A 27,597-nucleotide genomic window follows, 5' to 3' on the forward strand; every position below is an offset into this window, starting at 1 on the left:
CTAGTGTTAAACCAGTCCACAGAGTTTTTAATTGCAATGATTATATTTTTAATTTCTATAACTTCTATTTGGTTCCTTTTCAAATATATCTTTAAAAAAGTTTTTTGTGTTAGGTTTGTGCAAAAGTAATTGCGGTTTAAAAGGTTGAAAATTGCAAAAAATGCAATTACTTTTGCACCAACCTAATAATTTGCTCATATTTCCAATCCCATCTATTATTTCCTAAACATATTAAACACGCTTATGTTATGTATGTAAACATATATATTTATACATAACTAATCACTTATTTATATTCTGCATATGAACATTCCAATACTAAAGTTTTTATAATCTGATTTTGTTCTTTGTTGTTCCTACTGACTCTTAGTCATTGTGCCTTGTTTCGTCATGGATTTTGTTATTTTTGTTGGCGAGCTTATGTCTGCTTTGAATTTACCTGTAGAAATTTTGTGAGAACTGGGCTGAGGGTACAATTGTCTAGGCTCAATGTAGTCCCGCAGGGATGATTTGTAACACTTCATCCAGATGCCAAAGGGTTCTACCAGTCCAGGACCACTTTATACTTTCTCAGCTTAAAATTTTGTTGTTTTTGTTGTTAAGATACTTTTTTCTGGAAAGTACCATGAACTAAGAATTGCTGATTATGTAGTAAAATGCTACAGGGACAGTAATTAGTCCTTGAGTGGGAAAGATGTAGTAATAGTGTTTGGCAAACCTGTTACGGGTAATATTATTTGGAAATGAAATGGTCATGCTACCTGGCAATAAGCTTAGAAAAACACCTTGAATATCATCATTTTCAGTCTTAAGTAATATCTACTCATTAGATTACTATATGCAAACACATTTTACCTTTGTGTTGAGAGAGAGAGAGAGAGAGAGAGAAAATAAGAGATTCCCTGAGTAATGACTATAAAGTATGGAATATGATGGAATAAAAAGAATGTTAATTGTATCCTACAAGATATGGAGACAACATTACTACATGGAGCAAATATCAACTTGAGAGGATGCAGAAGTCATGAAAACAGGTGCTTTCTTCTTAATTCATGCAACAAACACTAGAAACTATGTACCAAGATTACGAGGACCAAGTCTGCTTTATTCTCCATTGCATCCCCAGTGCCTAGCATGGCCATAACGGACAATAGTTGTTGAATGAGTACCTACTGTGTGCCAGGCAGAGCACTAGGAGCAAGATCACATGACCCTTACCCTCAGTCTTATGGAGAAATCCTACTTCTTCAAAGTAATTAAGCTTGAATTTGCAATCAAACACACTAACATCAAAGATAATAAAAATAACTAATTGGGCTCCTTATAGTGATTATATTTGTACTTTTCTCCATTAATTGACTCCTATAACAACTCTGTGAAGTAGGCAGGGTAAATACACTATCCTCAGTTCACAGCTGAGATAATAATACTACTCGGCAGTAGTTGAAGGATTCTGTGTTGCCAGCACTGTGTTAAGGGCTTTACATTTATTATCTCATTGAATCCCTCAATAACTATATAGGCAGATACTATTGTTTCCCCCAATTTCAGACTAGGAAATCAATGAAATTTAAAAACGTTTAAGTAACTGGGTCCAGGGGTGCATAATCATTAAGTGGCAGAGCAAAGATTCATCTCAGGTGGTGGGACTCCAGGGCTCTCCACTGTTTGCAGAGAAGACAGCTGAACACACCCACGTGAAGATGCTGGTCGCTGGGACTACCGCGTTTCCCTAAAAATAAGCCCCAGTTAAGATCATCAGCCAGACGGACGCATTTAGTACGTTATGAAGATGTTCCAGAAGAAGATGACATGACTGTATTTGAATGTAGATTGTTGTACATGAAAAAATAAGACATCCCCTGAAAATACACCCTAATGTGCCTTTTGGAGCAAAAATTAATATAAGACCTGGTCTTATTTTCGGGGAAACACGGTAGTACCACTCAGGGCACTTTTAATACTATCCAGACATTTAACAGCTTCCCAAAGGTGGAGCTAATTTATTCCCAGAGAGTCTGAAAATGAGAAGACATCTCTAAATGACTATGAAAATTATCCACTCCTCTAAAATATACAATTTAACTATTAAAATAATTTTGGGACAGGAGAATGCTTTGCTACTATGTCCTCTGGAAGCAATGCTTAATATTTAAATCAGAAACACTCAAGTAGCAAGAAAACTTAGCAAAACCAAAACTATCCTCATGCAATCCATATTTACATGGGCATCTGCCTACTAGGGCCAACTGGATGGTACCTTCACTGCTGGAAGTGGGTCAAGGCAAGAGAATCAAATAACACAAGGGCTGGAATGGACTCTGGAAATCAGCTAGCGACTAGAAATCAGCTGGTGACTAGACACCAGTGTGAAGCCCACGACATAGGGAGGCGGTGATGGCCAGGCAGTTCCAAGACCTCCAGGAAAACATTCTTTGCTAAAAGGCCTTCCCACCATTAGAAATCAGTCTAGTTCTTTCCCTCTTTCCACTCTCTTTCTCTTGCTATCTTTCCGGATGCCATCTTGCTTTCTTTCCTTCAACAAACTTTTTTTTTGAAACAGTGGTGAGCAAAACAGACGAGGCCCAGCTTATGGTGAATTTCAGTAGGCAAAAGATGAAGACGCCTTTCCAACAAGATTAAAACATAATTAAACCACGGACCTGGTCCTTCCCCTTTCCCTCGCCACGGTCCCCGCCCCCGGGCATCGGAGAAGCCTGGGGTGCAGTCGGGGCTGCGCAGGGACGAGTTCCCGGGAAAAGCAGGGTTGCGCAGGCGGGAGCCTGAGCTGCCAGCGCCCCGGCGAGTCTGGGCAGAGCACAGTTACGCGGTCTCCTAGCGACTCAAGAGACCGGAACCCCGCCACCGAAGCCCCAGCGGTCCCCAGGGAGCCAGGGCCACCTTAGCGGACCACAGGCGGCTGTTCCGGCCCGGGGGCGCTAACCCGGGGGCGGGCAGGCATGAACCACAGGCCTTGGTAAGCGCGCCACGCGGGGCGAGACATATTCCGCGGATACCGCGTGGGGGCGCCTGGACCGCATTCTTGCTGTCCTGGGAGGGGGGAGGAGGGGAAGGAGGATGGCCAGTGGTCACAGACGGCTCGGCTGGAGGTCCTCCTGCCATTCCTTCTCAAGATCCCTGCATCGAAATGGTTATAATATAAAATAACGAGCACTCGACACTCCTCATCGCAAATGACACTTTTTTTCCCCTGTTATCCTTAAAACCCCCAAGAGGTTGTAGATTAATATACCCACTCCAGATGGGAAACTGATGGCCTCAGCGTCCTCTGTGGAGACTGGTTTTGCCTACGACTCACCCTTCTCCAGGTTAGCCAACTGCATCCCTGAATCCCAAGTGAAGGGTCTGCTGCACCTGGAGCCCTGGGCCACCCAGCCGAAGGGCCACCCAGCCCGTGACTAGAGCCAAGCTGAGCCCGTGTTTGGGGGAGTTCTGGGGGGTCTGCTGCCATTTTGACTGTGTGGTGTCATAGCCACAGGGCAGGAACCCGAAGTTTTTGCCTTTGCTAATTCCTTCAGCTATTTATGAGAATGGAATTTCGCTCTCTTGGAGCCTATAAGATGTGGTGGTTAAGATTCCAAAGTCTAGAATCAGAAAGGCTGGAGTTGAAGGCCAATTCTCCTCTTGCTTGCAAGGTGACTGTAGGCAAACTAGTTGCTTCTTCTGGACTCAGTTTTATTAACTGTAAAATGGGGACAATAGGAGGAATCCACTTTATAGGATTGTTGTGAGGATTAACTGTCATAGCACATGTAAAGCAGTTACTGGCCCATGCTATGCACTGTATACATGTTAGCAATTATGAACTCTTTGGGAATCCCCCTTCTTTTTTCTCATTTTCAAACTTTTTGTTTTAAAACAATTATATACTCACAAGAAGTTGCAAAAATACTGCGGCGGTCCCATGTACCCTTACTTCAGCTGCTTCCAGCAGTATCATCTTACATAACTAGAGTACATTACCAAAGCAGGAAATCCACAGTGGCACAATGTATTAATTAGACTATAGACCTTACTTGGATTTCACCAGTTTTTACTTGCGCATGTTTGTGTGTGTGTGTAGTTCTGTACAATTTTGTCATATATATACAGCAAGATGCAAAACTGTTTTCTCATCTCAAGGCAACCGCTTTGTGCTACCCCTTTATCATCACTCCTTTCCCCATTCCCAATCCTTGGCAACCACTAATTTGTTCTCCATTTCTTTAATTTTGTTCTTTTCAGGATGTTAGCTATCTATGGTAATATAATATACAACCTTTTGAGAATGGCTATTTTTCACTCAGCACAAAGCCGTTGAGATCCATCCAAGGTGTTGTGTGTATCAATAGCTTGTTCAATTTTATTGCTGAATAGTATTCCATGGTATACATGTGCCACAGTTTGTTTATCCATTTACCTGTTGAAGAACATTCAGGTTGTTTCTAGTTTTGGGCTTATAAAGCTGCTATAAACATTTGTGTACAAGTTGTATGAACATAAGTTTTCATTCTTTTAGGATAAATGCGCAATACTCTTGCAATTCTTTAAGATGGAAATATCCATGTGTCATATATTAGTGACTGTGAAAATAGTAAATGTTTAAAAAAGATGTTTTCAGTTTTCTTTTCTCATGAACTTAACAAAATGCAGACAGGTAAGTTTATTAGTTAATGAGAGGCAAAGTGGGGTAGTTGGACACCCTCCCTCTAGACGGGTTGCCTGGTCACCTCTCAGAACTCAGTTTCCTCCTTGAAAAGTGAGGAAGGTGGACTAAATTTCTTTCAGGGTTTTTGCCATCTCTAACATTCTATGAGGCTTGAGCTCACTGCCTTACTTTGCCATTTTGAGTTGTATGACTGTGCTTACGCAAGACTGTTGGTTATCGGATTTGATTTTGTGAAGTGCTTGGATGTTTGAGTTAGTTGTAAATGTGTGGAAAATAAACTTTGTAAAGATATTTCGTACTATGGAGGGTTACTTGCTAGTAGGTCATGCTGAATGGGTCATCAAATCTCAAGATTAGATGTAATTTCAACACTCCCACCACTTAGCTATTTAAGAGTGATTTGTTAATTGCAAAGAGGAACTGTTTATAAACTCATCTTTTTGTGTCCTTTCATCTAGATCTTCACAGTAGAACTGGATTAGCCCTGCAAATACACACATGCATGCAGAGCAAGCAAGAGGTTCCTAGAACTCACAAGAAAAGAATGGGGATCAACCTGCAATCTCTTAAAAATGCTTTGTGAATACTACAAGAAGTAGATTTGGTGTAACAAGCAATTATAGATAAAAGGGGCCTGGGAATGGAGGAGGCTTCAGGGAAAGACACCAATACAATGGAAATATCTCACAGTGTGATGTATTAGGATAATGACAGACCTGCCATTAAGCTGCTCAGGTCCCAAATCCTGATCAGAAGTGGCTGAATATATTAGATTATCCAGGAACTGGTGTCATTTTCCTTCCTATTTTGTCCATCTGTCTCTTTCATATGATATTCATGCCCTAACTACTCAGTACAAACCGGGGTACTGGTGGGTAAGGAAACTGAGTGAGGCAGGCTGGGTATAAGGCAGTAGGGAGAGGTGGAGACTGTGAATAAGAGCATAGGTCTCAGGAGGGCAACCATTATGCCAATTTTGGCTCCATGGAAAGGTGGACCCAGAGCTCCTGATTTTCGTTCCAGATTATGTATGTGAACATTTTTATATGGCAGAAACTCCAGGGTAGTGGTTAAGCATCTTTCTCCAGAGTCACAGTACCTGGATTAAAATCCCAGCTCTCCCACTTACTAGCTGTGGGACTTTTGACAATTTTTTAAAACATCTTTGTGCCTCAATTTCCTTATCTGAAAATGGGAATAATAGTAGTATCGACTTCATAGGCTTGTTATGAGATTTAAGTAAGTTAATACACGTGAAACACTTAGAACAGTGTCTGTTACATAGAAAGTTCTCAATATATGTTAACTATTATGATTCTTATTAAAACACAAAAGGGACTGAATGACAGGTTTGTAGGCCTAAGTCAGCCCATGGACTGCCAGTTTGCAACCTTTGACCCCCTGAGTTTCAGGGGGAAACCGAGGCCCACAGAGATTACATGAAGTGCCAAGGGCAATCAACTAGTTAGGGGTGAGTTGTCACTGGGATCCAGGTTCTTCTCACTGAATTGTGTCCCTTTAAAGGATGAGAAAGAGGCCTGGGAGGGGAGCTGCCACTTGTGAGTGCCCTTCACCAAGAGAATGGCTAGATGAGCTGTGGTGGCAGTAGTTGTAATAATGGAATAGATTTACACATAGTAACATGGGTGGATCTCGATAATATTGTGCTTAGTAAACAAGTAAGAAACAAGATAGCACCATTAATGTAAATTAAGAATACATGCACCCAAAAGGACAATATAGATATAAAGATGTGTACAAACAAAAGGGCACATTACAAATCCATCAGCGTGGTTTTCCTATGCAGGGGACAGCAGTGAGAGTGGGATATGAGAATAACATAGAACAGAGAAAGCAGGAGAGGGGCTTTGCTCAGACCAGTGATGGATAATGTCCTGTAAACCAGGAGTATGATTAACTCAACCTTCTCCGTGTGAACCCTCTTCCTCCACCTCTCCTCCTCCAAAAAGCTTCCTTACAACCTCCTCCCACCTCAATCCTTTTCCAAATGACCAGGCACGTTGTCTTCCAGGTACAAGGAGAATCTGCCTTCTGACTATTTCACAAAGCCCAAGAACAGGCTGACGTTCCCCCGCTCCCTCAACAGCCAGCGGTGGATATTTGTCAGAAAGGGACTGGATGACTTCAGGAACGGCTACCCGCCTTGTGGTGATCTGATCATTCAGAGCCCTCAGAAGCACTTTCTCCCTGAGATTTATCACAGAGCTTCCCGACCTGTGCCCCAAAAGAGGCAGAACAAGTTGCCCAAGGAAGCAGCCCTGCTTTCCAAGCTCTCGCCAGCCCAGCAGGCACGAAGGGCATTCCTGGAGGACACTGAAGCCCAGTTGAGCCCGCACCCCTTGTCTGTCAACCTGAATCTGGAAGACATGCCTGTAGAGGTGAGCTCCTGTCCTGGGGTTGTGGGAGGGCCTCCACGGGGGCCTTGAAAATCATTCTCCTTAGATCCCTGGGAAGTTTCCTGGAAGTCATGACAGGTTGATAAGAAGGAGAGGAAGAGGAATGTCTCCCTAGGGTGAGAATTCTCATGGCAGTCGGAGCAGCCTTCCTTCTCTGCCCCGAAGAAACACAATTGGCAGCAACATACACCCATCTCCCTTTGCTTCCTAGGAGGCCACACAACTTAGTAAGCTCCAGCACACCAGAAACATTCGAATTCTTTTCCCCTGAAGTTCTACCAGTCTGCTTTGCCTGTGACTTTTTTGTGGGGGGAGTTGTTCAGTCTTAATTCTGTCACTTTAACATGTGATAAGTACTTACAAACTGGTGGGTAGAAATCATATGGGAACCTGAAAGGTCACAGGGAAAATTCAACAAATTGTCAGGCGTCGGTTGGGTCTTAGCTTCATTACGTCAGCAAGCTATCCCAGGCAACTTTTGACTTTCAGCTCCATAATCTTTAGCACATGTCTCTTGTTCTTGTATCTCAAAATGGCTTCCACCTCTCCAGGCATCAAGTTTGAAAGACATTTCAAACAAGAAGAGGGAAGGGGCAAAGTTTCAACGGTGCATGCTAGCCGACTTTGTCTTTTAATTAGGCAAATATAGTTGACCCTTGAGCAACGTGGGATTGAACTTCACAGGTTCACTTAAACAGGTTGTGTGTGTGTGTGTGTGTGTGTGTGTGTGTGTGTATGTTTTCCAATAAATACAGCCAGCCCTTTCTATCTGTGGTTTTTGCATGGGCAGATTCAACCAACCACAGATGGAAAACAATATTTTCACATTCCCTGCTGCAGATTCCCATCTGTGGATGGAAAACACTGTTTTCGATCTGTGGTTGGTTGAATCCACGATGCAAAGGGCTGACTACAGAGTCAAAAGTTAACATGGATTTGCGACTGTACAGGGGTCAGTACTCGCCAACCCCATGCTGTTCAAGGGTCAACTGTAATAGCTTTCCCAGTAAACAGTTCATTCATCTGAACATTCCTAGCTGCTAGGCAGTCAGAAACTTGAGTTTCTTGTTTGGACATTGTAACATTGAACACAATACAGAACAAAATTGTTAATTTGAGGAAAAAGGACAGAATGGATATTGGGCAGGGAAATAGCAGCGTCGCCTACCCCACCCCACCCCACCTCTGCAGGTTGTTCCCCATACACTGAGCATGACAGTTGTTCAGAAAGGTGAACTCCTGTGCAAAGCCCTCCAGCGGCCCCTTCTTATCAGAGTAAAGTGCTTGCGTGTTCTGCTGTCCACCCTTTTCTTTCTGCTCCCTGTCCAACCTCACCACTTACTCCTCTGCTCTCATCTCGCTGCAGCCACTCTGGTCTCCTACCTGCTCTGTGAACATTACAAACATTTCCAATTCAGATCTCTATTCCTGGGTCTGGACCACTTGCACCAGACGTCTGCCTGGCTCACTTCTTCCCTTCCTTCAGATCTTTGCTCAAATATCTCCTAATTGGAGAGACCTGTGTAAAATAGTTCTTCCCTTTCACTCTCATTCTCTGTCCTTACCGTGATGTATTTTGCATCACCGCACTTGGTACTACTGGGCTCCTCACTAGAATAAAAGCTCTACAAGGGCAGGGACTTTCTCTGTGCCTTCCACTGTGTACCACCAATAGCTGGCATACGGTACATACTCAATACATTTTTATTTACAATGAATGAATGATCAGTGGCAGAGAAGTCTACAGAAAGGACATCTGGAATTTCTAATCAATTATTTTCCACCTGGGGCTTTCCTGCAGTGCCTCCTACAGGCCAGAGCTTCTGGGTCTATGACAAACAGATTATTCCCACATACCCTGGGATGGCACATGGGATTTGCAGCCTTTATTTCCCTGTCTGACCTTCCAACTAGATATGTTAGCTGTTGTTCTGAGGCTGGGTCTGTTTTTATGGTGCTGCGATGGCCACTAGATTTAAATTCTACCCAGATGCAGCTCTCGATTTAAATTCTACCCAGAAAAAGAACGCTTCTTTTTACATGGCCACAGCAAAAGGCCACAACCTAACTTTCATTCCAACTTGGGTTATGCACCTGTTCCTAAAGCCGTCACTGTGATCCTCATTGGCCTGGCATGCCTGCAGAGAGAGAATGCGGTCAGGCCAATTCAGTCCATGAGGACAGACAGTGAAAGGAGAGGTGGTTCTCCAGAGAAAAACCTAGATACTGTCATGCGTAGGAGGAAGAATGGATGCTGGACAGTCAAAAACCACAGAAACCCTTTAGAGGTACTTTGCTCAGTGGAGCAGCTGGGGACCATGGTAGCCCCAGAAGCACTGTTTTATCTAGAGGAGATGAAACTTCATTACAAAGGTTGCCTCCCTAATATCTAGGTGACAGAAGTTTATCCAGAGCACTTAGCGCAGGACTTGCACAGAAACTGGTGAACAGCACTGACCAACTAGAAAGGAAAAGCAAGGGGGCGAGCTGGTCTGTTTCTGGCTTAGAACCAAGGGGCCCCATTTTTCAGCACATTTTTCTTTCCTCCAAAGCTGTTTTCTGTTTGAAGCTCTTATTAAAGGTGCTGGAAGTGCTGGATCCTGACAGAAAACTGGAAGACACCTGGACTTACTCTCAGGGCATCAAGAAAAGAACAAAGGAACCCATAAAACCTTTTAAAAAACATTCCACCCAAGTCTGCTTGGGACTGTAAGTATTATTCCTAACTGCTGGCTCATTCCTGTCGCCTGATGAAACATTCTAGGAGTTACCTTCTCAAAGCTCCTCATCTTTAGAATAATATAGAGACGCAAAAGTTAGAGACTAAGTTCTCGAGGAGGAGGGAGAGGAGCCTTGAGTCCTGCTCTAAATAGTGCTTATTTCATAAATGGATGTGACTTATCCAGCAATGGAGCAAACGTTTGTGTCTACATGGCTGAGGAGAGTTGTTGGAGAAGAGGAAAACTGCCGAAAACCTGATTAACTGCCCCATAATGGTTTTTTGAATTCTCTATGGCAGGAGTTCTTTTATTCAACATGACTGGGACCAGTAGTTGGTTGAATAACAAAAACAACAACAACAACAAAAATTAATACAGGGAATTATAAAAGGTGACACTTAAGTACTTAAAACATTTCATTTTACTCTAAAACATAACTGTACATTCTCTGTTAGTTCTTTAATGTAAAGTCTTTTTTGAGTATGGGTCTGCTGCTTGGATTTCCAAGTCATCTTTTTTGCATAAATCACACTAGTAATGCCACCTTCATTGAACCTTTCCAAAGCACTGAGCTTGATTTTCATAGACACAACCCTCTTTTTTTTTTAACTACATCCTTGTTTTCCCAACTCATATAATATTTAATTAAAATTGTAAATGCAATGATAAGTATACTTGCATGAATACATTTTGTATATGTTTTTGACTTTTGAAATTAAATGGCATTACTGGCAGGCACTGAAAAGTGTAGGTGACCTTGAGAGAAGCCCATCCATAGGACCCAGACACTTATGGAGGGCCCAGAACCACAGTCAGGGCGTTTGGAAGGAGCTGTGTAGAGCTTTGCTAGTCGTATGAGTTACCTACGTGGAGGTGGATTGAGAGAGAATCCATGTTACTTAGGGTGAGACACAAAGTGACAGGAACTCCACAGTTGTGGCACTTGAGACCCCTCAGTGTACCTTCTGGTTAATTTGGGGAGAACAACTGGGCATGCTCATCTCAGCTCTGTTCTTCTTCCACTGGGACTCAAGATAGCCCATGAGAAGCACAAGTTCTCCTCTGCTCCTCCCTTCTTGAGGGGAGACCCACGCTGGTCCACCCTGCTGGGGCCTGCATGGGACAGTCTGCCCATTTCTGGGTTTCAGTGAGCAAGTCCTTTTGCACCTAAACCCATGTCTTCCAACATGGCTGCTGTCAGTACTAAAGGTGACATTTTGGCTTTCATCTTTGCTCTTTGTATTATTTTTCAAGTTGCTCAGAACCAGGGTGGAGAAGAGGGAGGAGGGCTATATGAACGGATCCCCCTGGAGACTCCAACACCATGGGTCCGTGTGGACCTGTGAGCACCTTTGAATTCTTGACCCTCGGCAAACCATTAGCTAATTATTATGGTGTGTGAATTTATCTCACTTTTTAAAAAGAGGCTATTGAAGAGGGCTTAACTGAGGATGCAAGGCAGCTGCATTTGACATGATCAGATTTATATTTTGTAATGACCATTTTGGCTGTAGTGTAGAGAATGCGTTAGGGATTGGGGGTTGGTGGTCCTAAGGGAAGATGCAGAGACACCAGTGAGTAGTGGTGACCTTTTACAACAGTCCAGAGAAGAAAACAGTTAAAATCTACAAGGCTTATTAATGGGCTGGGTTTTAAGGATGAGGGAGAGCGAGGTCAAGGATGTGTCCTTGTCAAGATTGTCTGAGGTTTGGCAGACTCCCAAGCACGTAATTTGGGCTTTTGCCTGGCACATGTCTTAAGAAATGGTACTCACAATCTTAAAAATCAACTTACAATGGTAAAATGCCATATAATTTTTAATTGTTATAACAAATCATGATTTGCTTATCTTTGTGATATTGATAACAGGAATGTAGTCTTTGAAAAATTAACATAATTAGAGTGAGCTTGCAAGAAACTATTGGAAACACGTGTTTATGATCTTTCCTCAAGACAATGTTTGAAATCCACTTTGATTCATGGTGGCTCATATTGTAATTTCATGATCCCATTATCTTTAGTCCCAAGAAGACTCCTGTGTCACATCCAAGCCGAATGCTTTATGAAGAGAAGCCAAGTGAAGCGGATTTGCTCCACAAAGAGGGTCCTTTTCCTTATGAAAATGTACGCAAAGAAGTTAGTGACTTCTGCAACTGGGCTACTAGTATTGTAAGTTAGTAGTAATAATTACAACTTGCTTTTTAAAGTCAAGCTCAAAGTTACTTTTATGAAAAAATAGTTTTTTGAATGTAATCAAAGTCAAATAATCAAAGTCCTAAAAGAATCTTTATGACTCTCCCACCATTTATAATAGAAATGCTTCTTATAGGTAAAATTTCTGGAAAGGTTGCAAGTTTGCAGACAATTTGAATGTTTATTGTTTATATCTCATTGCTGTTGTTTCATATTTTTTGAATAGCTATCTCTTCCCCCCACCCCAGGTTTGTTGAAATAGAGTTGACATATTCCATTGTTTAAGTTTAAGGTATATAATGTAATGATGTGATACTTGCACATATTGTAAAATGTTTACCACAATAGGGTTAGTTACTGCATCCATCACCTATTACCTTTGTGTGTGTGTGTTGAGAACATTTAAGATCTACGCTCTTGGCAACTTTCAAGTATACAATGCAGTGTTGTTAATTATAGTCATGCTGTTCATGACAACCCCAGAATGTATTCACCTTGTAACGGGAGTTTGTATCCCTTGGCCAACATCTTCCCATTCCCCCACCCTTTTCATATTTTTATTTTCCATTTCAATGTCAGGATCTTCTTTTCTCTCTTTCCTTCACTCCTTCAACTCATTTTTCTCAGTTATATTTATTGGGTAGGTATACTTGACTACAGCCTTTACCAAAAGTTTTTCTGATGTGAAGAGAGTTTTGACTCAGTTTTCGAAGTCTTCCCTTGCCCTCCTTCCAAGAACCTATTTAGTTAAATATTCCTGTTCCCAAGTCCCGACACATGTCTAGATTCCCAACGCTTTTCCTGGATTTGAAACCACCTAGGATTTGTAAGCTCCCTCCCCCACTTTTTGAGTGTATTAGTTCTCATCAATGTATTCTTTAGGCTTATTTCATTGGCAAGTGACAGAAATATAATTCAGACTGTATATGGGAGAAAAGGGAACCATCCAGAGGTTTTAGGAGCTGCAGGCACAGCTGGATCTAGGTGTAAAAATATTTTTAGGCGCACTCCCTATCTCTTGGATGCTCTCCTCTATCTGACTCCATTGTCCACCAGTCTTTCCCCAAGAGATGACAAAAGTAGCCATTAAAATTTCCAAGCTTACCTCCTACCAGATAGCAACCTAAGTGGGGAAAAAAGCAACCCTTCTCACTAGGAATAAGTTGAGGGCTCACTCTCCCTGGACTAACCTGGGTCACATGCCTTGTGCCCGATTATCCACACTGTAAGTGGGGAAATGGAATATGCTCATTAGTGGGTCAGGTCACGTGTCTAATCCTGAAGCAAAGAGGTGGTGGGCGTGTCCAGGCTGCGGCAGACTGACTGAGAGCCGCAGTAGGAGGCTACCTAGAGGGTGATTGTAGGAAAGATGCTGGCCAAGGCAGATGATGCCCACTCTGCCTGGTACTTGAACCACTGCTTGTCGTCCATAATCTGGCTGGAATGGATTACCGGAATCCCAGCTCTTCTACTTCTGCCATTCCTACTGCTGAAGACTACTCTGTCTAGGCAGGAAATTTAAGAAACTGTAGGATAATAATTTAGCTGCTCTGATGACCAGGCTTATTTTCAGTCTCTTATGACCGAGGTCCCGTCTTTACCTCAGTTATGCCACGTTGGTCCTTATCACATCGTCCTGTGGTGTTTTCTTTATAGCGCCAGCTGATACATTCTTTCCATGCTGCTTATTTTTTACCTCATTGATTCTACTTGCTCTATTTCTACTTCATTATTATTTCAGCCCAGTGTTGACTCTACTCCTCCCTTTATGCCCCTGACTATTTCATGACTCCTCTCCAGCCATGGTCAAGTGCCTCCCTTAGATAAAGGAAGAAAGCAAGGAGCATTTCACCATTCGCCTTTGACTCATGCAATGTGAAATCTTCCAGGGAAGCGCGAACATTGATGAAGAGTTCATCCTGAAACAGTTTGAAATTGACTATCAGAGCAAACCAAGCTGTGATGTGCCCCACACGATGAGACTCAGCCAGGTTCCTTTGGAACTAAAGAAGAGTGTGGGGCTCAATACACTTCAAGAGCCAGAATGTTTCCAGAAACTAGACCATGAGCGGAAACACCAGAAACTGCAGGTAATTGCAAAAGGGGAGAAGACTGAAAATCAAAGAAAATTAAGTTTTATTAAAATCTTAAATGTTCTTGAATTCTGGCGTCAGCCTTTTTCAGTGGAATTCTTGAATTTTTTTGATGTTTAATACATATTTGTTAAATGGATGAGTATTTAATACATATAACAATGTCAGTTATACAAACACGGCATGTCATTCAGCATTATTGTTAGTATCTGAATAGTCATTATTCTTTCTTTGTGTTTTAAATGTTGAGACCATCTCTTTATGCATTTTATAGGTTGAAATTCTGACGGTGGGAATATATCATTGCAAGAGCGAAGTGCTGTAATTGTGATTGTGATTGCTGTTCATTTTACATTGAAAGAATTCTTGAATTTTTAGGGGAGTCTTACTGACCACAAACCATCATTCTTAAACACAGGCTTTCCTGATCGTTAATAACTCATTCAGTCCCCAGTACCAATTTCCCTTGAAGACAGAAGAACAGGTGACAGAGAAGAGAAATAACATGCTATGTTCCAAAAGGAAATACTATGGGCTCCTAAGTATTTTCCCACTTTTTAACACATGTGTTACTGCATACATAACACATGTGTTACGTATATACATAAGTCCAATGTGCTAGTCCAACAACAGACTTAAATGCCTAAGTGGGAGCTGGTGAGGGTGGAGAGGGGAGAGAGTTCCTCTCTCTGAAAGTGAAAAACAGTATATTATCTCTAATTACTCTGCCTTTTACACATAATCTTTGATATTATATTTCCAATATTTTGAATATATTAACTTTGTCCGTTACAATTGAACACAATCAACTGACGTGTTTTTACATACATGATGTTTTCCGTTCTTGACTCTGTTGCATAAGGTTTATGAAAATTATGCATTCCATTACTAATATCAGCACTTTAAATTTTCCATTTTCCTTTCATCTTTCTAAAGGGTAAACTGCAAACTGGTGCTGGATAGGCAAATTATGTCCACCACATGTGGGGCCTGAACCACTGCTTGTCCTGAATCTGGGTGGAATAAAATTGCTCAATTCCCTGTACTTACAAATAATTGCACAAACGCTGCTTTATAAAACCACTGTGGTTATTGCCAAAATTGAACTTTTGACTAGCAGACGGAGGGTCACTAGGCAAAAGTTCAAAATATATTTCTACACGGTCCTCCTGCCTGAAGGACTTCCTTTAACGCTTCTTCTAGTGTAGATCTACTGGTGGTGAATTCTTTCAGCTTTTTTATATCTGAAAATATCCTTATTCTTCCTTTATTTTTAAAGATACTTTTGTGGGTGTAGAATTCTAGGTTCACAGTGTTTGATTTGTTTGCTTGTTTTCAGAACTTTAAAGATGTTACTTCACTGCTTTCTTGGTTGTGCTGTTTCTGATGAGAGATCTTCTGTCATCCTTATCTTTGTTTTTCTGGATATGTTTTTTTCCTTGGCTGCTTTTAACATGTCCTCTTTGTCACTGGTTTTGAGTAGTGTGGTTATTTTACACCTTGATGCACTCATATATTTCTTCATGTTTCTTGTGCTTGGGGATTGCTGAGCCTCTTCAACCACGGGTTTATAGTTTTCATCCCATTTGGAAAAATTGTGACCATTAGTTTTTCAAAAAATTTTTCTTTTGTTTCTCAGCAACCCTCCCAGGACTCTAATTACATGTAATTAAGAGCTGTGTGACATTGTCTCACAGCTCACTGCTGCTCTATTCAGTTTTTATTCTCTTTTCTCCCTGTTTCTATTGCTATGTCTTAAAATTCTCTAAACTTTTCCCCTGAAATGTCTAATGTAATGTTAATCCCATCCAGTGTATTTTTCATCTTGTACTTCATAATTTTCATCTCGAGAAGTTTGACTTGGTTTATATACATTTTCCATGTCTCAACTTAATCTTTTGAACATATGGGATATAGTTATAAAACCTGTTTTTGATGTTCCTGTCTGCTGATTCTAACATCTGTATAGACTCCATGTGTGTTTCTATTAATTGATGTTTCTCCTCATTGTGGATCATATTTTCTTGCCTTTCTACGTGCCTGGTGATTTTTGAGTAGATTCCAGGCATGGTGATTTTACCTTATTAGTTGCTGGGTATTTTTGTATTCCTATAAACAGGAGTTTTGTTCTGAGATGTACTTAAAGTTACTTGGAAAAGTTTGATCCTGTTGGGTCTTGTTTCTAAGACCTTTTGGGAAGGACCAAAGTAATATTCAATCTCGGGGTGATTACCTACTGCTGAGTCAAGACTGGTCTGTGTATTCTCCCCAGTGACTCTTTAGGTTTTCCAGGAGGGAATGAATCCTGGCCCTGGCCCTGTGTGCATGCCAGGCACTGTTCCTGTAATCCTTTTGATTGGTTCTTTCCCAGGTAGTTTCCTCCCACACATCCACAGAGGAAGACTGTAAACGTGTGGTGTTCTCTCTCTGTGTAGCCCCCTTCTTCCTGTTTGTCTGTGCTGCAAACTTCCGCTGCCTTGGGCTTCCTGGACTCTTAGCTCTGTCCTCAACTCAGTCCACTGGGCTCCTCCCTGTGCTGGGACATGGCAACTCTCTCAAGACACTGAGCTGGTGCAATTGTGGGGCTTACCTTGTTTGTTTCTTATCTCTCAGGGATCACTACCCTTTGTTATTTGATGTACAATGTCTTACAAACCATCATTTCATATATATATGTTTCTCTGTTTTTTGGTTGTTGCAGGTGGGAGGGAAAATCTGGTCCCTGTTCCAGAAGTGGAAGTCCCCATCTTTATTTTTCTTTTTACCCTTCATACTCTCAGGCCTGCTACACTCTGCTCTTTGGTGTTCTTTGAAACACCGAACTTTCCCATTTCCCATTACCTTTGCTCACAATATTCTCTCTGCCTGAGGTGCCCCTCTTCCCACGTCTACGTGCTTACACCTTCCTTTAGACACTGGTTATATGGCAATTTTTACATGGATTTTCTCCAGGTCTATAGGTTGACATTAATTTATTCTTAGTTCTAATCTCTCACAACCATCTATATGTCTATTGTAACATGTTCTCTGTATATTCATTCTTTCATTTGTTTAGACATTCATTCAACAAACATTTCTGAGCATCTACTACTATGTGCCAGAAAGTGCTGGGAGCAAACAAAGGACTGTTTTCTGCACTTAAGGAAAGTCTAGTAGGATCAACAAGTAAATGATGAACTATAATGAAATGATATCGTGGGTTGTACATAGGACATAGGAGGAAGTAATTAATTTCTACCAAGTACGAAGTGAGATTAGGGACACTGTTAAGGCATCACAGAAGAAATTATATTTGTACTGAGTCTTGAAAGAGCACCAGTTACCCAACAACATAATATATGTCAGTACTCAAGTTCTTCAGTAGAGCAGTGGTATAATTTCCATTCCTCCCCCTACCTTTCTTTTTCTTCTCTTTGCTTCCTTCCTTCCTTTCATTTAGTGGTTCTCAACCACAGGCAATTTAGCCCTCCTCCCATCCCACCCACCCAGGGATATTTGACAATGTCTCGAGATGACTTTTTTCTTTTTTTAAACATATCACAACTAAGCATTTATTATACTGTTTAAGAAGGGAAGCAATTTCAGTGGTATTTCAGAAGTTGTATCTTTTTTAAAAATGTAGTATATTCTCAAAGACTGTAGACAGTGTTTTAAAATATATAATCTCTCCAAAAGAAAATGTTCACCTAAAGATAAGATAGCTAACTCTTAATGTAAGTAAAATGTTACAAGATTTTAAAATTAATCATCAGATTTTTCACAATACAATGTACAGAAATTTGCAAACTTCCTGTACAGAGCAATATAACCTTTACTTTTGAGCAAGGCATTCAATGGCATGTCAGTAATCTTCCACAAGTTCCCGAAAGCTTTCTTCCAGCTGTTCGTGTTGCATGCCTATTTCTATTTGGTTCATCTGGTTTTTCAGTTCTTCTTGTCTGAGACATTTTCTCATTTTAGCAAGATCTCTCTGCTTTTTTTGTATATGGGCTAATTATTCTTTTAATATCCAGTCTATAGCTTCTGTATTGTTCGGCGTCACTCATGTCCGTTACCAGTAGCCAAAGAATTTTATAAATTTGTTGCTTATTTATTTTGAACTTTTGTTGTGTATCTATTGCCATATCTTCATTGACTCCTTACGTTAACTTTTCCTGGGAAAAAGAGGGCAAACCTTGACAAAGCTTCACAAGCACAAAGTCTCTTAATTTCACATAGCGTTTGGATGGATCTTCCTCTGTAATACTAATAACAGAAGGAGATGCAATGTAGTATCTATGAAGCGCTTCAAGAAGTTGAGCACCAGGGCCTTGACCTTGAAATAGAGTCGATATCAGCATCTGACTTACACATGGCTGGGTTTTGTCTGAGTACACAGTTAATTACAGCCTGTCATGTAACCTACGCTCACAAGAGCATAGCTCCATCCTTATTATACTTCTCAAATACGAGAAAGTAGTGCCATCTTTCATCATCCATGGCAATAAAGCTAGCAGTTTCAATAAACCACATTAAAAGGTCTGAAGCCTTTCATGATATTCTTGAATGCCTCATGTCATGTCAGCCTTGTTTATATGATAGGTAAAGTTTTCACCCCCTGTTGGGTTTAGAACCGAGTATGTATGGAGTAAGGTTCCAAATGGCTTGAAATCAACTTCTTTTTGCAGCAAAGAAAGAAAATTATCTGTGTTTGTGCAAAATCCAGGTAGAATGACCGTGTTTCCCCGTAAATAAGATCTAGCCAGACCATCAGCTCTAATGCGTCTTTTGGAGCAAAAATTAATATAAGACCCGGTATTATATTATATTATACCTGTTATATATTATGTTATATTATATTACATTATATTATATTATTTTAATATAAGACTGGGTCTTATGTTAATTTTTGCTCCAAAAGACGCATTAGAGCTGATGGTCTGGCTAGGTCTTATTTTCGGGGAAACACGGGATTTGTCTAATTTTGCCCTCGACATCATCTACCTCTACACAGTCAACGTTCTCATCAACTTTCGATGTATATCCAACGCGGAACATTGTTGACAGGCTACCAGCAATATAGTATAACAGAATCTTCAGATCCTTATAACCAAAAGCAGTTTCATCATCCCCAGAGAGTTGATGGGTCTATTCAGGAAAGAAAGTTCTAATGCCATTCTCAAGATCTTCAGGAAAACGAACTAATTTTAGTTCAGTTGCTGTGTTGGTATTACAGTTGTACTCTGCCAATTTCTTCTCTGCTGTACTCTTTTATTCAACCAAAAATTTCTCCATAGCACCAAATCCCGCCATTTCTGAGCTGTGAATACCTGCGGCCCAGGAAGGACAATGGAGATGACATTTTTGGTTGTTACAACTTGGTGCTACTGGCATCTAGTGGGTAGAGGCTAGAAATGCTGCTAAAATCCTACAATGCATAGGACAGCCCCCCAACAAAGAAGTATCCAGCTCAAAATGTCAATAATGCCGAAGTTAAGGAACTTGACATCAATTCAATGAATATTTATGGAGCACCTATTGTGTCCTAGGTATTGTTCTTGATGCCTGGAGGAGGTAGCAGAGGGCAATTTCACAAGCTTACATTTTAGAGGGTGAGAGGAGAGACAAACAACAGAAAAGTATATAGCATATGAAATGATGGTAAGTGCTACTAAGAAAAACGAGGGAGGGAAAGGAGACAAAGATTATTGTGAGGGGATTACAATTTTTAAATTGGGTGGTTGGGAAAGACGCTACTGAGAAGATGACATGAAATAGTTAAGATGACAAAATACCCTCATGTGGGTATATTGAGGAACAGCATTATGGCAGAGGGAACAGTGAATGCAAAGGCTCCGAGGCAGAAGCATGATTAATGTGCTCTAGAAATAGCAAGGAGGTCAGTATGTTTGGAATGGAGGGATCACAATGTTAAATCCAGCTCTGAGAAGGGATTTCCATCCTTTCTGCTGTGTCCCATCCTCTTGGTTTCAAATAGGTGTATTTAGCTTGACACTAGAATGCCCTCACCAATTCCACTTCATAGTTTAAATGTCATTGAGAAGGCAGAAGGGCAGTATCTTTGTGTTTTGTGTTTCTTTGTCCAACCCAAGGATTAAGTCCTCCTTTGTAATGAGACAATGTGTGGGTATTGCATCCATAGTATTGGGGCTATGAACCAACAGATGCACTACTGAAGAATGGGAGAAACAAAGGAATGACATCTATTTTTCCTCCTCTCTCTCTCTTCCAATTAAAGAAGCAAGAGATTGTGATGGGTAGCATTTTGATCCAAAGTAGTGTAGCATTTACAAGGCTTAGCACAGTGCTGGCCTCATAATAAGGCTAATAACTTATCCTTTTGGTTGACTTAGTATTGTTTAAGATTATTACTATTCGGTGAAATATGTAATTTTTACATGAATTCTAGCTGCTTTACATAATTCTCTCTTTTAATTTTCCCAACAACCCTATGAGATAGATACTATTATCTTATTTTACAGATGAAGAATTTAAGTAACTTGCCCATGACTCATAGCTCCTAAGTGAGGGAGGCTGGACTTGAACTCAGGTCTGTCTAAATCCAAAGATCATGCTTAACCACCACATTATTTTCTCAATCATGAACTTTCACATTATCTTTATAATACTTTGGCAAGGATCAGTCATAAATTCAAAATAAATTATACTTCCATAAGCTAAATCTTAGATTTATTGAAATGACAAACCAAAAAAATAAATCTAACTAATGAAATTGGGAATTATGTTATTTTCTATAGAATCCTTATAAACCAAAGTGGGTGAAGATGCGGTACGGAGCATGGTATCTGAACACCAAGTTGTGGAAAAAGCAAAGAGCAGATGAACCTTTGGTTGACCCCAAGGTCTCACGTAAAGCTCAAGAGGAGAAGTTTAAAAAGGAGTTGCAGGAACAGGTATGTGCATATGCTGAGATTTGATCATCCTGAGCTAAAGATTATCGTAGTGTAACTGCCACCTCATATTGAAGCCAGAGTCTCTGGAATAATAGAGGCTCCTAAAAGTCGTACACTTCGCATATTGAATCCAGCAAAAACCAATTGAATCCAGAGAAAGCCAAGTCATTAAATGGGGAAAGTGTGATAAGCAAGACTTCAAATCTCCTGGCTTCATGGTCAACACAGTGTCTCCCAAAATGGAGCAACCACCCATTGGACTCCTACCACTCTTGGTTCCATGGATAAATTGGCCGTCCCAAAACTGGTGTGATCTGTTAGGACCACCTCAGTACTCAGAATGAATACAATGTCACGGATTCTCCTTGGGTAATTAACTGTAAAGCTTGTTTTTGTTTTTGTCGTTGTTTTGTTTTTGTCAGCAATGGATGAATGTTAAAGAATTTCAAAATTGCAATCAGGAAACTTCTTTTATGCAATTCAGCAGAGTTGCAGGATCTTTCTGGGAGGAAAGGGACAAAGGTTAAGCAGTGGCTGATATCACGAAGCAGCAAACACACAACAAGGATGTGCTCTGATTCTACTGCAAATAAATTCTGTGCCTGCTGTCTCTTGTACAAGTATCTAATGGAGAGAAGTTCTTTATTGCAGTCCTGAAAACTTGGAAATATTGACGCAATACTTGCGCAGGACTCTGATGATAATTTTTGTGAAACTTCTCTTTTACAACAGATCCAGCAATTCTCTCAGATCCCAGTGTGAAAACACTTCAAAAAAGTAAAATGCTGTACAAATCTGGCTACTCATTCATTCAGAAATCACTCAACTGCCTCCTTTAGATTAGATTAAAGGAAAGATGGTCATTTTTATCTTTTCTAGTACTGGGTATGAAATTCTAATTTTCAGATGTCAGACATGACATAAATTTGTGAACATAAGATCCTTATATATAAGCTGAAAAATAATGTGAATAATATTCAGCAGCATTTCTTGGTGTATGGTTTTAGGAGATGCCTATCTAAATTTATGTGAATTTAATACATAACCTAAAACTATTCCAGTTGCACTTTTAAAAAATAACAAAAGCTTCTCAATTAAATATTTAGAAGCACAGAATTTATTATCCTTTAATCTAGTTACAAAACTTTTGTTTTAAGGTGTCTAGAAGCTCTCGTTGTAGAAACATATTTTTAAAGACTAATTCCTAAAGACAAATAATTTTCCAAAAACATTTCATTTTGACCAGCAAAAGCTAGTAAAGATATTTGCCAAAATGGTTATGGTTAGCTCATGAAAAAGAAGTAACATTTAAATTTTGGAAATATGGTTGATAGAACTATCACAGTAATATCAGGAAGTTTCTCAGGAAATTTAGACACAGGAAGGATTCAACTCAATGGAGTTGTTCTATGATTTTTATAAATCACACTTTTAGAGTACCTGAAGATTGATTTACCTGTGCACTTTAGGTGGTGACACTTGGCTCTGGCATCCCAATTCACAAGACAGAGGCACGATGGTGTGCTGCTAAGGGGCAGTCACTGTGATGACATGGCTGTCTTGCTGGGAACACATGAGTGTTGGACTCTTCTTGATTGAGTTCATTTGGAAGGTGAAATAAAGAACTGAATTGCAATGATATAAAATTATACCTCCAATTTTAAAATTCAAATACATGAAAGGAAAAAAAACAAACAAACGAATGCATGAATACGCCGAAGATACTGGGGCTGGATCAAGTCTTTTTTTATTATCATGCCCTTTAGAGTTAAGATCTATTAATTGTGGATATATTGTTGAGTAGGGAAAACACTCCTGTTTCTTCCTCTACTACTCTCAATTCTGGTCACCGAATGTGTCAGGGATTTTTTTTATCCCCATGCCAAGATTACCATTTTATTATAAAAGGATACACTCAGGAGCAGCCAGATGGAAGAGATATACAGGGCAAGGTATGTAGGAAGGGGCATGTATGGAGCTTCTATGCCCTCTGTCCTTGCTCCACACTCCCACAACCTCCACGAGTTTACCAACCTGGAAGCTCTCTGAACCTCATCCATTTGGGTTTTTACAGAGGCTTCATTACATAGGCATGATTGATTAAATTGTTGGCCGTTGGTGATTAACTCAACCTCCAGCTCTTGTATCCTCCCTGAAGGTTTGGTGGGGAGTTAAAATAGGCAATCTTCTCATCACTTGGTTGGTTCCTCTGGCAACCAGCCCCACTAAGTGACTATCTGAGTGTTTTCCCCAAATCACCTCATAACATAAACTCCTTTGTACTTGAAAGGTTTCTGTTATAAATAAAAGACTTTTTTCACCGTTGTGGCTTTTGTCAAAATTCAAGGGTTCTAGGAGCTCTGTACCAGGATCAGGAAGAAGAGCAAATATATATTTCGTATTATAAAGCATAGTATCAAAATTATTAATCTTAAATTGGTTAGATTCCAGACATTCTAGGTCAATAATTGTTGAATTGCTAAAATGTATGGCTTATCCTTAATTATAAGGGTTAGAAAAAGGGAAGGGAAGGAGAGAAAATTTTACACCTTTTGAAAGCCTTTATCTCCCTCAACTTGTGAATGTTATCTACATGCATATTCCCAAATGAGGAAGTGGTTTAAAATGAGGTAATTTATGAAGAGCCAAATGCTTTTAATTGAAATCAAGCTTCTGACAGTTGTGTTTGTGGACCCTCTTTTAGGAGTTACTGGCAGACCTTCATGGAACAGTTGTCTTTAAAGATTTCATTCTAAGCAGGGGCTACAAGATGCCAAGTGTAAGTAAAGGTCATTCCCAGAAGACCCTCTGAGGGGTCAACAGTTGTTGATGGGAAGGGTTCAGCACACTGACAAAATCAAAACACTTCTCTTACAGCACACACCAGCACTCAGGCCCCGGGAAGAAAAGGCATGCTTTTCCCCAGACAGGAGCCCAGGGGTAGGATCTGGCATTTGGTTCTGTTTATTCTGCCTGTTTGGTTTCTGCTGCGTCAGAGGTGCTGTCTCTCTGCTGATGCACCTGCCTTGGGCTTGGCCTTAAGGAGACCAGAGTGAAAGGGATCTGTGTACAGGGCATGTGCCTTGCAAACTGTGCTACTAAAGCACTCTGAATTCTCTAGGAAGTATTTAAGTCTCCTTTACTTCCACATCTAAGGACAAAGAACTGTGGCTTGGGTCAGGACAAAATGGAGTAGGGATTCACAATATCATCATTGTACTATGGGTAGGTCAATAATTGTCGAATTGCTAAAATGTATGGCTTATCCTTAATTATAAGGGTTAGAAAAAGGGAAGGGAAGGAGAGACAATTTCATATAGAAACAGACGAGGGCAAAAGTTCACTTCCTGGGGGGCCTACCAGTGTCTTCTTCTCCTCTTCTCACTTTCTCTTTCCTCCTTCTAGTTTCCCCTCCCTTAAATTTTGAAGCTGCCTCCCACATGGAATGTCCCTCCCCCACCCCCCCAGACCACATGTAATAGGGGTGGGGTGGGAGGTTGGCAGAGCAAACCATTTAGCAGGAAGTTCTGCACCCAAACCAGCCCTGTCACCACAGCGGGAAGCCAGCTAGGCATGGGGCCAAAGTCGTAGCTAATAATAAGTCATGTGCTCGTCCAGTGTCCTCTGTGTATACATCTCTTGGCATCTTTAGGAGGCCACACAGCCAAGATGGGCAAAGTTCTTGGAAATGGGATACTGGATTTCTTTTTTTCCAAGGATGATACAACTAACAATAGCTTATACTTACTGGCAAATAAATATGTTGACCAAGCTCAGATTCAAAATGGTTTCAAAGTTAAATTAGGCAAGGTGAGGGGAAGTCTAGAGTATGAAGTAGAGATGGGGCTAAAAGACTCCATTGCCTAACTGGGGTGAACTTTCTCCCTTAGCTTTGAGCATCAATAATAGGCTTGCTACGTATATTTAATATATTTATATACATTTATGTACTTATAGTAACTACCTAATCTATATATAAGGGTCAGTATATTTATATGTATTTATATATATAATATATGAAATATGCTATTTTATATGATTACATAATTGTGTATATGATATATATCTATATATGTAAATATATATGGGTGTATATATATCCTCTTGCAAAGGACATATATGTGTGTGTGTATGTGTGTGTGTGTGTGTGTGTGTACACACACACACATAATCCTTATTTGGTCTTGATGTTATAATGATTCATAGTTCTATCTTAATGTTTTTAGTGGCAAGACACTTTTTTTTTTTCATTTTGATTTGACTCCTGTTGATTTAATTCGTTCTATTGAAGAACATTGAACTCAGTTTTGGGCGAAAGGAAGCATGCCTGACACACTGGCTATACTCTTTTAGCTGTGTTAACTAAAGAAAGATGATGCTCCTGGCAACATCTGAGTCCTCTGAGAAGACCTGCCACTTAAAGCCCTTTATTCTTACATCCTATATTCTATATTTTATCAATAAAATTTCAACTAAAAGAGAGGAAGGAATCTATTACAGTAAATCACACACACATATATATACTGAGGGTGCCAAAAAAATGTATAGAAGTGGACACTTTGGTCAATGTTGCTCAAGCAGTAGCTCGCCATAATCAGAAGTGTCTGGACGCTGATGGTAACCACTTTGAGCACCTCTTGTAATCGCAGAAGTCAAACGTGACTTATATTCATCTTTTGTTATTGGTATATATTGAGTATTATAATTTTAATACAGTTTTCCTTTCTTAAAATATGTATACTTTTTTGGCACCCTCTGCATACACACATACACACTCACACTATATATCACTATATATAGACAGTCATTACATATTTTAACATTAATTTGAAACATAAAATTAAAAATTTTAAACATTCATTCTTTTTTTACCTCCATAATGTCTGTGCACACTGTGTATATACACATTCATATGTGTTACATGAACATAGGTACTTATATACACATTCCAATATCTGCTGCTGGATTATCTATTCTATGTATAACCCATCACTTCGTTCCATCTGCTACACAGATGGGTGCCAGGTCTTTAACAGCAGGGACGAGGAGCACAAGGCTGTTCTGAGCTGGGCTGGACTGGACTTGGTCCCAGAACAAGTATGAAACAGATCTAGGTATTTCTGATATTGCCACCTACCTTCCAAAGTCCAACATCTGTCATAGTCTAATCATCAACATGAGATTTTGAGTATTAAGAGGATATATGTCAGAGTGTGAGATTGTGAATTTGGGTATGATAGTTGTTGTGGGCAGGACTATACAGTTTTTGTTTGCCAATCTAATGAAATTTCTCTCTCTCTCTCTCTCTCTCTCTCTCTCTCTCTCTCTCTCTTTTTATTTTTTTAGTTCCTTGAGAAGATGTACATCAGGAAAAAAATGTAAATGTGAGTGTAAGCCTCCTATAAAATAACTCAGCATAGAAGAGTTTGGGAAAATGATCAGACATATTTTATTTACTCTGTAGTACTTAGGCATTTCTCTGTCTCATTAAACATTAAACAAAATGTATGATGAGTGTGCCACGATGGGTGTACAACTTTGACTTGGCAATATCCATAAACTTTATACCTAATACAAACATTTCACAATGGCCTTCTGCTTCAGTTAATCAATGTTTTATATATTTTATCAACTATGAGATCAATATCACATATAGTCTTCTCACATTTTTGTAGCATTGTCAATATTACATAGGTATAGCAACTATTTGTAAAAATAAATAAAACCATAATTAAAAGCAGAATTACTCTACTGCACTTTCCCCGAATATTATTTTTCCTGGTTTTTCCTTTATTCTTTCTTTAGAATATAATTTTCTTTCATTTTGAATTAAGCTTACTCAGATTTCCCTCCACCCCGTTTTTAGACATTTTAGTCTTAATAATAAATGTGTACCTATAACATTAAGGTCATAGGTCATAAAGTATAATGGAAACTCAAGGTGATGTATTTTTTAAATTAATTTTTAAAATTTTTTTTAAATGTTAATGCTCATGTTAGTAAAATCAGAAAATATGGGTTAATGCAAAGAATGTATAAAATAAAAATAATCACTATACAGTTAACAATAACTACTCTTTACTCATTGGCAGTATCCTTCTAGATCTTTCTCTGTTAAACCCACTCTGGATAATTTAATCAAGAAGAATTTATTAAAAGGATATTGGGTCTCAAAGTTGTATCAGTTACTGCATCTATCTTCAAATACAAAATCTCTGGGTGATGACCTTTCATCTTCCAGGTCTGTCATGATCCCATTTCAATAAGCTGTCTGCTGGACTGACTACACCGTAATGGATGCTGTAAATGAGTCTTTGCTATACACACTCTATGAGGCCAGACACTTTAGTGCTGGAGTACATGATAGAATCAGTGAATCGCAGTGTCAGCCCATTGCTGTAAAACTATTTTCTTAGCAAGAACCCGTGTTGGGAGGAATACCATGGTGGTGAATAAGCATTCAGGAAGTCTGTGAATGTTGGTGTGTGCAGCAGTTTATTTAATAGGAAAGCAAGTCCAAATCCAGAATAAGTCTCAATTCTAGTAAGGCCACTTTCCCAGACTCCCTTGATGTTTCAACCCATCATACAT

At 39.9% G+C, this 27,597-nt stretch overlaps 1 protein-coding gene and 1 pseudogene across 1 annotated transcript; one reads left to right on the forward strand and one right to left on the reverse strand.

Annotated features, from left to right (window-relative positions):
* Window positions 1-2,701: 2,701 nt before the first annotated feature.
* Window positions 2,702-26,757, forward strand: FAM47E (family with sequence similarity 47 member E). The gene is given in 9 exon segments (XM_019719995.3): window positions 2,702-2,977; window positions 6,702-7,068; window positions 9,656-9,795; window positions 11,828-11,975; window positions 13,889-14,089; window positions 20,851-21,006; window positions 23,711-23,785; window positions 26,353-26,373; window positions 26,375-26,757. Coding segments are annotated over 9 exon segments (1,167 nt in total). The 5' UTR covers window positions 2,702-2,960; the 3' UTR covers window positions 26,417-26,757.
* On the reverse strand, window positions 17,773-19,384 carry LOC109439720 (histone acetyltransferase type B catalytic subunit-like; annotated as a pseudogene).
* Window positions 26,758-27,597: the final 840 nt, after the last annotated feature.

The sequence above is a fragment of the Rhinolophus sinicus genome, chromosome 1 (genome assembly GCF_057876585.1).
Source record: "Rhinolophus sinicus isolate RSI-liver-muscle chromosome 1, RSI-T2T, whole genome shotgun sequence".
Lineage (NCBI taxonomy): Eukaryota > Metazoa > Chordata > Mammalia > Chiroptera > Rhinolophidae > Rhinolophus > Rhinolophus sinicus.